The sequence below is a fragment of the Physella acuta genome, unplaced genomic scaffold (assembly GCF_028476545.2).
Source record: "Physella acuta isolate Inbredline_101_S28 unplaced genomic scaffold, ASM2847654v3 ptg000440l, whole genome shotgun sequence".
In the NCBI taxonomy this organism is placed as follows: Eukaryota; Metazoa; Mollusca; class Gastropoda; family Physidae; genus Physella; species Physella acuta.
The window spans coordinates 111,605-123,692 of record NW_026731959.1 but is presented as its reverse complement, the minus strand read 5'-3'; the positions used below and the strand labels follow the sequence as shown (position 1 = coordinate 123,692).

Sequence of the window (12,088 nt, the reverse complement as noted above, 5' to 3'; positions counted from 1 at the left end):
AGCGAATTCGCAGGATCTTTCTGAGACATGCGTTTATAAATGATTGTATTTTCTTCTTATTTATAGCAGTTATTCTCCATGTCTCGGCTCCATAGAGTAAAACAGGTTTTACTAGTGTGTTGAAGATCCGGATTTTTATTCTAAGGGTTAAATCTCCCGAACCCCAAACATTTTTTAGTTGGTTGAAGACTGCTCTTGCCTTACCCGTCCTTATTTTTATGTCTGCTTCTGTCCCACCCTGCTTATCAACAATACTTCCAAGGTAGGTGAATCTATCCACTTCTTCTAGGGCTTCTTCTGCCAGTGTTATAGGGTTGTTGTTTGATGCATTGACTTGTCCGTAGATGTTAAATAACAAATTTTTAATGAAATCAAGCGTTCACCATTGTTTGCTTTTCAATTTGATAAATCAACAGACGTGAGTTCGTGTTCGCAGTTGCTGGTCTTTGTCTATATTCATTCAAATGATAGCAAAGAAGAGTTGCTATTTTTTGAAGATAGCGTCGAGAAAATAAATACGTTTTTTTAAAAAAATTGATAACTAAAATGGGTTAAAACGGCTGTGAGGGTTTGTACGGATGGTGCACTATCTATGTTTAGGTCAAAATCGGACTTTTAGAAAACAGAAAAGATATAGCTCCCTAACCACTGCATGATTCACCAGTATGCCCTCTCAATCAAGACCAGAGATTCTTCCAGGCATCTCTACCGCCCTCCCGAACGAAATGGAATTTATATAGAAAGTATATACTTTTGACAGTGTCCGCCCCCCCCCACCCCGAAAATTTCAAGTGCACCCCCGGAGAAAAAAGTCTGGAAGAAACACTGATCAAGACTCCATTGCTAGTAAAAGTCGTACATTATATTAAATCTGGAACCTTCAAAAAACTGAGCAAAGACATTAATATAGATCCCGAGGTTCTACTATTCTACACTACAGTAAGCTGGCTGTCAAACGAATTCAATGTTGAATTAAAATTTGAATTCAAATTGTTCTTGGAAGTACAAAGGAAACAAGACCTTTTGGTATACTTAAAACGACATAGAGTGGTTGGAGAGATACATTCGAACATCAACATAAGCTTAACCTGAAGCTTCAGGGAAAATGAACGAATATTATCCCTTTCCATGATAATCTCGGGGCATTTTTATCAAAGCTGCAGAATTGGCGAAGAAAATAAATCTTGGAAATATTGTAAATTTGAGAAACTCTGCAGTGTGGTAGATGAATCTGATTGTGAGATAATTAAAATTGTGAAAGAAGCGATTTCTGGGCATCTTGAATCATTGAAAACGAACTGCGGCGCCATTTATCTGAGTAGAAAGTAGAAGAATCTGCATTGACGCATGACACATTCTCTTCTTCCCTTGATGTTGCCAGCATTCCCGATGAATTACAAGACGAATTATTTGATTTGCAGAATGATTCCGCGTAAGATGAAAAACTGCACCCACAATTTTGGTGAAGTATTCACCATTCATACCCAAACGTATTTTCGAGAATAGATTTTCAACACTATTCTCCGATTAAAAACAAAATTAAGAAGTACATTTAATGTTGATAATGACATAGGTTGGCGTTAACAATAACTTAACCGCGAATGTTTAGTAAATAGCATGCAATTTTACTCAACGTATTGAAACAGTTATCAAGAGTAGTTCATATTGAATGTCTTCTAGAAAATCTTATTTTAGTCCTTACTAATGTCCATACTAATGTCGGCTTTTAATTTTATGGGGGTCGCGGGTCACTTACTTTTTATAAAAAGGGGTCGCCACTCGAAAAAGGTTGGGAACCACTGGTCTACACAATAACTCAAACCTGCTAACTATAGAGAAAACAATGCTACATTTAGCTTTATTAACAACCGACTGTAGATAAACGTCGTTACTATTAACTGTTCACACCTTAAAGCTATCAGCCCGTGAGAGGGGGTGACACCAACTGCAAAATTTACAGAGGCAAAAAAGGTTTGTTGAATTTGTGTGTGAGTGGCCTATACTTTTTTTCTTTAGTGGAGGGGGGGGGGGGGGTGATATCATGAGGTGCCGCACCTGGTGACAACCGACCTAACAACGCCACTGCTAGTTATAAACCTACTGTTCGACTACAGTTAACGTGCATTGGAAGTATCTTGAGTCGTGTTATCTACCGCCTTTTTGTATAATTGTGACGTAATACAATGTAGTTTTAGTAACTTTTACTTGTAATCGTGTTATTTGTTCATTTTCTGAAAATGTATCTTATACGAAACAATGTTTTCCAATATGATTAACTTATCTGCGTCAATAGTAATTTTTAGTATTGAGATAAATAAGTTAAACATATATTATTGATTACTTTTTTAAAAATTTGTATTTATTATAAACTTTTTGCTGTTTTATTAATTTTATTTTGTTAACAGAAATATTATATTAATATAACATTGTGCAAAATATAATACTTAAACACCATAATAAATAGTATTGGCTTAAAATAAACGGATCAAAGTAATCTGCAGTATTCAGCGTTTTTGTTTATGTAAGAATTGATTTCATAGAAAGACATAGAAGAATAAATTTAATTGTGAATGTGTGGCTCGACATTTTGATCAAGAATTTGGTGCATAACAAGTTGACACTCAAAGCTTAACTGTGTTGGAGGAAATCCCTTTCAACATAACAATAAGGAAGAAAAAGAAGAACAAATCTGAATTGGTTTTTATAAACTTTATTTAATTTAAAATATCTATTTTTGTGTGGGTTTTTTTTTGTTCAAATAAAGTAACTCAATTTTTGCTTACTTTAATCTATCCTTATGCTTTTTAATCTAATTAAAGAGGAGCTTATAAAAAATTAATTACAATTCTAAATAAGAAGGAATATAGTAGATCATCTACTAGCGATTCGCACAGTCAACTAGCCGTCTATAGAAAACTGCTGATCACGACTAGATGGTTGCTATCCTAAAAGTCATCCACTGTATATAGAGGGGAAGGTGTTTGTCTCTTAGTTATCGATACCTATTGGTGGAGTTTTAAAGCCTATATTTTATTCGTTTGTGGTTTCGCCCTAATTAAGAATGAGTAACCAAAAACTAAAAACAGGAAGAAAAAAAATAATCAAATGTGCTTTTTAAAAGGAAGCACTGGTAACAAAAATGTGCAGTCAATCACATAAGAGACCAATGATGTTATTTTAATTATTTTTTTAGATCGAAATATAACAAATATTTAAAAAGTATTTTAATACGCTTTACAATACTCAAAGCAAAAAAAACAATAACAAAAAATCTACACATTTTATCGACATATAATAGTAATTTTGTTTTATTAATATAAAAAAAATGCAATGCACTCCACTCCATATCCTCCGAACCAAATAACGTCATATAAAGCCACAACCCGCATATGAACTGGTACCAACTACCTACCATTCCCCCCCGGCCCACCCAAATTCCCACCAATCGTTAACAGGCCCTAGCCCTAGCCCTAGCCCTAGCCCTAGCCCTAGCCCTAGCCCTAGCCCTAGCCCTAGCCCTAACCCTAGCCCTAGCCCTAGCCCTAGCCCTAGCCCTAGCCCTAGCCCTAGCCCTAGCCCTAGCCCTAGCCCTAGCCCTAGCCCTAGCCCTAGCACTAGCCCTAGCCCTAGCCCTAGCCCTAACCCTAACCCTAACCCTAACCCTAACACCAACCAGTCCATCCATGTCTTCACCAGTACAAGTTGTGTTAAGATAATGTTTCTCTAGCAGTAGTATATTAGGTCACTTTTGATTATTATTTTTGGCGGAGGTGGGGAGGGTGAGGAACAATGACATATAGTAAAATACTCGGGAGCAGGATGCGCGGGTGGCGCAAAGACATATAGCAAAATACTACGCCAGCTGCCGCAGCCTGGCGCATCGGGAGGGTAAGGGTGGGTGAGCAGGATGTGGGGGTGGCGCAAAGACATATAGTAAAATACTACGCCAACTGGGGTTGGCGGAGGTGGTGGGGAAGTAGGTCACCTTTTGGTGACCTTGTGACGTAATTAGTAACATTATGACGTAATTAGTGACTTTGTGATGTAATCATTGACCTAGTTACGTAATTTTAATGCGTTTTTTAATGAGTTTTAATGAGTTTTTAAATTTTTAATCAATTTTTATTGACTAGTTACGTAATTTGATTATTTGTTTACTTTTTAATTAATTTTTATTGACCTAGTTACGTAATTGGATTTTAATGAGTTTGAATTTAATTTTGTAATTTTAATTAATTTTTATTAACGAGTTACGTAATTTGATTATTTGTTTGATTTTAAATTGTTTACTTTGTTTGTTTACTTGTTGTTTATTTGTTTATATTGTGTAATTTTTATTCAATAGTTACGTAATGTGATTTTAATTATTTTTATTTTGTTTATTTTTAATTTTATTTTATTTTATAATTAGTTAAATTATTATTAACTAGTTACGTAATTTGATTTTAATTACTTTGTTTATTTATTTATTTAATATATTTCTTTTCTTTGATGTTTAATTTGTTGGTTTGTTTGAATGTATGTATGTTTAAATAAAAGACTAACACTAGCCGTGTACTTTGTGAATAACATCCATTAAAGATAACGATCAGGCGACAGCTGTTACGTATCGATCCGCGATCCTTTGTTGACACACGCTGAGCGGTTTTTAATGGGCTTTATATTGATCGCAGCCGCTGGGCCATCAAATGGTGTCCCATATAATTAAATTGGTTATGCTTCACCGCTTTTATGCGTTGTTCGCCGACCCGATCCCACCGGGGGGTATGGTAATTAACGCAAAGCCAGCGTTAACTGTGGGAACATCTGTTACCATGACACGCGCATCGTAGTGATTAATGGGTATTATATTGATCCAACCCACGGGACATCACAGCATGATGTCCCGCCTAATTACATTTATTATTATGCATCAGTGATTTTTCCCCTGGTTGGGTCCTGTCCTTTCCACTAACAGTTATACGGACAGTATCATAGGTTTTTGGTTTTCACCGAGGCAATGTTTTGTTGTTGGTTGGTGTAGAGTTTATATCAGGGTCGGTGAAGTTTTCACCAAGGCAGGTTACAAAGTTGATACAGGCATGTTTTGGAAGTGTTAGGGGTCGAGTCTAGAGTGGGAAGGATTTTGTTTTCACCGAGTGATGTTGGTACACAGATGTTTTGGAGTTGGTAGGTTTCAAACTACCGTCGGTGAAGTTTTCACCGAGGTGTGTTTCAAAGTTGCTACATGTATGTTTTGGAAGTGTTAGGGGCAGAGTTCATACTAGGGTCGGGGGAGTTTTGTTAACACTGAGGCATGTTGGTGCATACATGTTCTTGGAATTGTTGTGGGTAGAATGTATACTAGGGTCGGTGAAGTTTTCAACGAGGCAAGATTATTTGTCTTTACAAGTTCGCTTTGTGATTGTGTGTGTGTGTTTGAGTGTGAGTGAGTGTGTGTGTGTGTGTGTGTGTGTGTGTGTGTGTGTGTGTGTGTGTGTGAGTTCATACCAGGGTCAGTGAAGTTTTCAACAAGACAGGTTTCAAAGTTGTTACATGTATGTTTTGGAAGGGGTTGGTGGATGGTTTTTTATACTAGAGTCGGTGAAATTTTCAACGATGCAATATTATTTGTCTTTACAAGTTCGCTTTGTACTTGTGTGTGTGTGTGTGTGTGTGTGTGTGTGTGTGTGAGAGAGCTTTTTGGTTTGAGTGAAAAAGTTTGGTTTGCGTTGTATAACAGACACCGATGTTTTGACCGCGTAAGACTTCAAAGTTGGATGGGAAAGTTGTCACACCTTAGTAAGGTGGTGGTAAGGTGGTAAGGTGGTGGTAAGGTGGTGGTAAGGTGGTGGTAAGGTGGTAAGGTGGTGGTAAGGTGGTGGTAAGGATCACAAAAGATCATTTAAATGAATATAAAAATTTTTATTCACTTAAAACAACTCCTGTGTGTGTGTGTGTGTGTGTGTGTGTGTGTGTGTGTGTGTGTGTGTGAATGTGCAGCCTGTACAAAAGGACAGTCTGGATAATAGCGTCGATGTTCTTCTTCTACCACATCACCCATTTCCCAACCTCTCAACGTATTCAAACAGAAAATACACTTGACAAGGTCGCCAGGTCCAATGAAGATAAAACCATTTTTAGCCAAACTGATAGGGTCGACCGGGTAGACGTCGGACCAACACCCTGAAAATGTTTGCAACCTTTCCTCCTCATCATGGAACCTGATGTCACTGTCCCTGTCAGAAGCTTGGTTGGATGGTTGTGGTGTCTCATCAAGGGGTTCAATAAAGGTTCCACCTATAGGTCGCTGTACAAACACTCTCTCATAACCTAGATTCATCTCCCCTTGATTAGTCTCATGAAAGGTACTGATCATCTGTACAGGATACACTCTCACTTCATCTGGTCCAATATCAAGACCAGTTTCCGTTTGATCCGACATTCCCGTGCTCTCACTGGAATCCCATCCACAGCACTGAAGACAAAAACATTCACCGGACATGGTATAGGGTTCTTATACGGCGGTGTTTATAGTATTCCCTGAATACCACGCCTGGGTGGGCTACCGATCAATGCCGTAAAGAGCTGTTTCCAACTCGGATCCAGTATTTTAAATGGTTGATTTTGATTTCAGTCATGCCTCTTATACAGGATACCGAGTTACATAACTTTCAGGGACAAGTAACAAAACAATAACTCACATCAAAAATTTAAAAAAGACCGTTTATATCATAAGTTTTTATTGAATAAAAACAACCCCATCAGCATACCGTCATGGTTCTGTCTTATTTACATATTTACATTAAAGTCTCGTTAAAGTCATGGTTGGTAAACTAAAGGTTCTTATATGTCTAGGGGAGATGTTGTGACATTGTCTGCGTCTACTCGTCTTTTAATGTAAAAGTAAGAAAGTGAGTTTCTGTGTTGGGTGTAAGTATATATTCCCGTGTTGTATGCTCTGAACCCTGTGTTTGTCCCACCACTTGGTTCCTTTGTTGTGAGGACCTGCATGAAAGATTCTTTGCCTAATGTGTTGTGATTTTTAGATAATCCCTTGGTTGATGTTTTATTAAACTCGCCAAAACAGTGGTACGTCTTACTACATAAAGATACCATCCCATCCCCTTCATATTCTAATTTAAACAACCCCGGTGTTCTTTTTTCATAAATTTTCCTAGCCCTACACCCCAGACAATGACTATCTACCGTGCCTTTGCCGCTTATAAATTGTGGTCTATGTGAGTCGCATACTTCTGAGGGGAACCATTTGTCGTAAATGTCAAAAAACTCGTGTTCTAGTCCCGGTCTAACGGCTTTTAACAAGTCATCGGTACTTAAGGCTAAGTATAAACTGTCCGTGTCCATCTCACATAGCTGAAAGTCGGTTCTATCTATATATTTGTCTATAAAGTCATAATAAAATTCTAACATTCTAAGTTTCGCGTACTGATAAACGAAAAAGCCTATCTGAAGAGGGAGATCCCAAACTATCTTCTTTTTTAACGTTTCTACTTCGTAAACAGCGTCGGTAAGTTTTGTCATTTTTTTAAATCGTGGATTATTAATACAATCCCCTATATCCCTATCACTACAGTAGGTCATGTCCGCATGTCGTGTTTTATCCGTCAAAGTTTTACCGTATGCCGCGTTTCCTAACAATTTCATTGTTTCACTAGTTATTGCGTATTTGTCGTCTATGTCCCCCTTTCTTCGCGCGTCTGAAACTGTATCCCCAAATGTCTTAAAACATGCAACCGGATTATATTCAACGACTTGATAAATTTTAGTTACCACCAACCCATGATTTAAATACCACTTTAAAAGGGGGGTCGCTAATAAAATTTTCTCCCCTGTAAAGCTACCGATTAAAGTCCGTCTACCGCTAGTTAATAAGTTGTTATCGATCGCGTATTGTCTCATAAAAGGTCCGATGTCATCCCGCGTAACGTCCGTATTTTTAAAAATAGGTGTCATCTCACTAAAATGTGCTCTTAAACTATCCGGTACTTTAATGTCACATTCTATCAGTCCAAAACACGAGTCGTCTAAAACAGAATCGATGATCTGTTTTTCAGTCAGGGGCCATTTCTTACCATAGGTCGGTGTCGGTGTTTTTTGTGATTTGTCAATAGAGTTTAAATAGTCTTTAATAGTTGGGTTCATTTTTTTCTGGTTCCCCCACTCACATTCCCACATTTCTACGACTTTAACGTCAACAGTCTCGGTAAGGTACTTCGTAATTTCGTTTGTCTTTTTAAATAACTCTGTCAAGGGTCTGTTACTAATAGGATTTACTGTTCGGTCTTTGGTTAAGGGGCAGTCGGGGTGTCCATGAAAGAGGCAGCCATGGAACTGATAAACGGTTCGACTGTTCGCGTCCCACCCGTCTACTCTTATATGGCGTGATCCTAAGCTAACTTCACCCCCGTTAAATGCCGTTTTTAAAGTTACCCCCTTTGTTTTTGAAACCCACGATAACCACTGAAAGGCCTGTTCCCCATAATGATTCGTTTTACGCGGTCTAAACCCCTCCTCACTATTTCTAATAATCGGAAAGCCCGTCGGCATTTTTTGCATTAAAGACCATAAATAAAGCGCGTTCGCATCGTACCCCTTAATTGCCTGTACCACCTTTTTACTATTCCCCCTAATGAACGTTTCACCCTTTTCGTGATGTCTATGAAAAATAATGGAGGGGCCCCCTACGATATTATTTCGGATTGTTTTATGTAACTCTGATTCGCGCTCGGAACACAAAGAAAAAGAAACGTTTTCGGGAAGTGTTTTGAATAAGTATTTTAAGGTTACCCCCGGGACAGAAATCGCGTCTTTAAAAATATCAACCCCTAAATTTTTGTAAAAATTAGTTTGCTGCTCGAGCGCTTCGATAAACGGTTTTACATCGAGATTGTTATACCAAATAAGATAATCTTTAAAAGTTTGCATCCCCTTCTCTACCCAAATTTGGCTACACATCGCGTACTCCTCGTCTGAAATGTTACAATTTTTTAATGATGAAAAAAAGGCCGAATGCGGAGGTAAAGACGTTTCATCTAAGACGGCTAAATTTTTGACATATTCGTACGGAAAAAATCCCTTGGTCTCTTTAACATTATATGCGGCGAGGTATTTACTATAGCTAAACCCTGGTGCTAGATAATTAACTATATCTAAAAACTTTAATTTATTTGTTGATATACACATAAAATTATTATTTCTTTTAACTACATATTTAAACGGTGTTTGTTTATCTTCTACGTCGTCTTCATCATCGTTACAACTAGCTCTAGGTCCCTCCTCTAACCCCTCTTCTGTGTTTGAATAAGCTAAAAAGTACTGAATAAAATACGGCTTAACGAGATTTATATCATATTTTCCTGAATTAAACCCTATAACCGGCATTTGTCGCAAATACTCATCTAATCTACCGCTAAGAAAGCTATCAAACCCTTTGTCGTTCGACTTATTATCACTACCCCTAGCTTTAGGTGGAAATAACTTCCTGATTTGCTTAAAAACAGGCTCGAACTGTTTTCTCAAAATTCCATAAGCTGCCTCAGCGATTATGTGGAGTCTGTCAATAACTCTAGTCACTAATTCTCGAGGGTCACCAGTCGAAATAAAACAGATGGGTTCGACGAACCCATCTACGTTTGAGGCGACAGAGCAAGACAAAGGCACGTGTTTGGCTACGCTTGTTGTAACTCTACCTAACGTGGGTAACTCGGTATGGTCGAAATAGCATTCGAAATCGTAAGTTGCTCGGAAGGGATAAACAAAGTTACTATTTACAACTACCCCATAGGACGCTAAAAACTCCCAGATTGTTTGCTGTGTGTGATAAACCCCTCCCTTATACCTATCAACGGGTTTCCCCCCATTACACCCTTTCACGTGTCTGTTCAATTGTTGAACGGTGGGCCATAATTTGTTACACACAGAACACGCGAAAGAGTGACCCGCCCCACCAATATTATTAATGTACATAAACTGATTTTGAAAAAATAAAAGATACACAGTCTCCCTAAACCTATCATTACTTCTAAGTTTCGGGGAAAGGATCTGGTTTTCGTTAAATTCAAAAATCTCAATATTTACACTAAAACAAGACTCTAAGAGGGGAATTTCGACCAACCTAACCCCGCTAAAATTATCCAAGGTCCCGAGACCTTGGTGCGCTTGCCACTGTTTCGCGAGTTTTAATGTTGGCTTTCTAAGATTTATTATGGAAGCTCCTAAATGTCTGGCTAAACATCTAAAAAAGGAGAAGTTGTCTGTGTAGGGTTTGGAATTTGAATCCTGTTGCAACATGTTAATGGCGTGATTATGTTTAATAAAGTCAGGAATGTCTGTAAGAAGGGATGTGGGTGAAGCTTTGTCTGTGGTCGGGTGTAAGTCTACTGCATCTCCCCTAAGCTCGTCTACAGGAAAAATAGTGGTGTGTGAATTAATGGTACTGTCATTGTTAGTCTTTACGCGTTTGTTGTTTGTTATGTCGTCATACATCGTATGTCGTTTTAAGGTGGTAGTGTTGGTCGCGGTACGAGCTGTTTGGCTCGCTGATGGGGGTTGGGCAGTATGTGTGTCGGTCACTAATGTGGGTTGGTGTGTTTGTCTGTTGGTTGCTGATGGGGTGTCGGTCGGTGATGTTTGGTTGTTGTGTGCTTTCGTAAAGTGTCTTGTCAAATTGTCAAGTCGTGTAAATACTTTCCCGCATGATGTGCAGGGATGTCTTTGTCGTCCATGTGCAGAGTCTTGGTGCCTTGACAAGTGATGTTTAAGCGTGAATACCCGCTCGCAGATCTCGCATGTGAAACGCCTTATGGCTGGGTGGGTGGTAGACTGGTCGGCTTCCATTATTGATGAAGTGTGTAGTAGTCGGATGCTTGGGTAGGTCGCTGGCTGTAGAATAAAAATAAATACATAAAATAAAAATCATAAAATAAAAAACATACTTAAAACAAAATTGAAAATTGAAACGTACCTCTGGGTTTGAACGTCTAAGCTGAACGTGTAGTTAACTGTATGTGGAGATCCGAAGTGGTGTAGTTGGATGTAGTTGGATCTTTGGTTCAGTGGATGCCTCAGGGATGGGTAGGTAGCTCACTGGTTGCCTTGTTGGGTCGGTTGTACACTAAAAAGGAATACAGTTGCCTGCTTATTTAGATACATATTTATTTAAAGGTTATTTTAATTGGTTAGTTTCCTTAAAACAATAACCTTACAATAACAATATTAACCTTACCTCGGTGTGCGATACAAAATTAAATACATGTGACTACTTATTTAATAAGTTTTGATTTTAATAGGGTTAGCACCCTTAACACAAAAGTAATATTAACCTTACCTTTAATAGAATAAACACGCACAAAAGATGTGGTCCGTGGAGGGTTAGGTGGATGTGATGGTTGATAAAGCTGGCGTGGGTTAGTCTCAGGAGTCAACAGAGGTCGCAGGCTGGATAAGTCGCGGTGAAGCTTGATTTGAAGTCCGAAGTCGAAGTGTTTAGAACACAATTTTCGCGGTCATTTATACGATTGCTCAGCGTAATTACACCACCAGCTGTTACACAGCAGCTGTTGCATAATGACCTACGTGGTAACAGATGTTCCCACACTTAACGCGGAGAGGCACTTAATGTACGTCGTTAATTACCATAACCCGTCAACCGAGCAGGGAAAAAAGCCATTAATCATCATGACCTATCAAACCGAGCGGGGAAAAATCACTGATGCATAATAATAAATGTAATTAGGCGGGACATCATGCTGTGATGTCCCGTGGGTTGGATCAATATAATACCCATTAATCACTACGATGCGCGTGTCATGGTAACAGATGTTCCCACAGTTAACGCTGGCTTTGCGTTAATTACCATACCCCCCGGTGGGATCGGGTCGGCGAACAACGCATAAAAGCGGTGAAGCATAACCAATTTAATTATATGGGACACCATTTGATGGCCCAGCGGCTGCGATCAATATAAAGCCCATTAAAAACCGCTCAGCGTGTGTCAACAAAGGATCGCGGATCGATACGTAACAGCTGTCGCCTGATCGTTATCTTTAATGGATGTTATTCACAAAGTACACGGCTAGTGTTAGTC

At 38.6% G+C, this 12,088-nt stretch overlaps 2 protein-coding genes across 2 annotated transcripts; both read right to left on the bottom strand.

Annotated features, from left to right (window-relative positions):
- Window positions 1–4,905: 4,905 nt before the first annotated feature.
- On the bottom strand, window positions 4,906–6,484 carry LOC131943065 (baculoviral IAP repeat-containing protein 3-like). The gene is made up of 2 exons (XM_059303075.1): window positions 5,990–6,484; window positions 4,906–4,950 (listed from the first exon to the last, which is right to left on the bottom strand). Exons 1-2 carry the CDS (start codon window positions 6,482–6,484, stop codon window positions 4,906–4,908), a joined length of 540 nt encoding a protein of 179 aa, XP_059159058.1.
- A 222-nt stretch (window positions 6,485–6,706) lies between these two features.
- On the bottom strand, window positions 6,707–11,469 carry LOC131943062 (uncharacterized). Its single transcript, XM_059303071.1, has 3 exons — window positions 11,330–11,469; window positions 10,967–11,116; window positions 6,707–10,884 (listed from the first exon to the last, which is right to left on the bottom strand). The coding sequence occupies exon 3, from the start codon at window positions 10,837–10,839 to the stop codon at window positions 6,826–6,828; it is 4,014 nt and encodes a 1,337-aa protein (XP_059159054.1). The 5' UTR covers window positions 10,840–10,884; window positions 10,967–11,116; window positions 11,330–11,469; the 3' UTR covers window positions 6,707–6,825.
- Window positions 11,470–12,088: the final 619 nt, after the last annotated feature.

What these genes read in the sequence shown, in the direction of transcription:
- LOC131943065 (XM_059303075.1), bottom strand. Translation starts at nt 6,484, where the DNA reads ATGTCCGGTGAATGTTTTTGTCTTCAGTGCTGTGGATGGGATTCCAGT. An exon ending in ATTATCCAGACTGTCCTTTT is followed by an intron (nt 4,951 to 5,989) that starts GTACAGGCTGCA and finishes TATAACTGTTAG; the next exon opens with TGGAAAGGACAGGACCCAAC.
- LOC131943062 (XM_059303071.1), bottom strand. Translation starts at nt 10,839, where the DNA reads ATGGAAGCCGACCAGTCTACCACCCACCCAGCCATAAGGCGTTTCACA.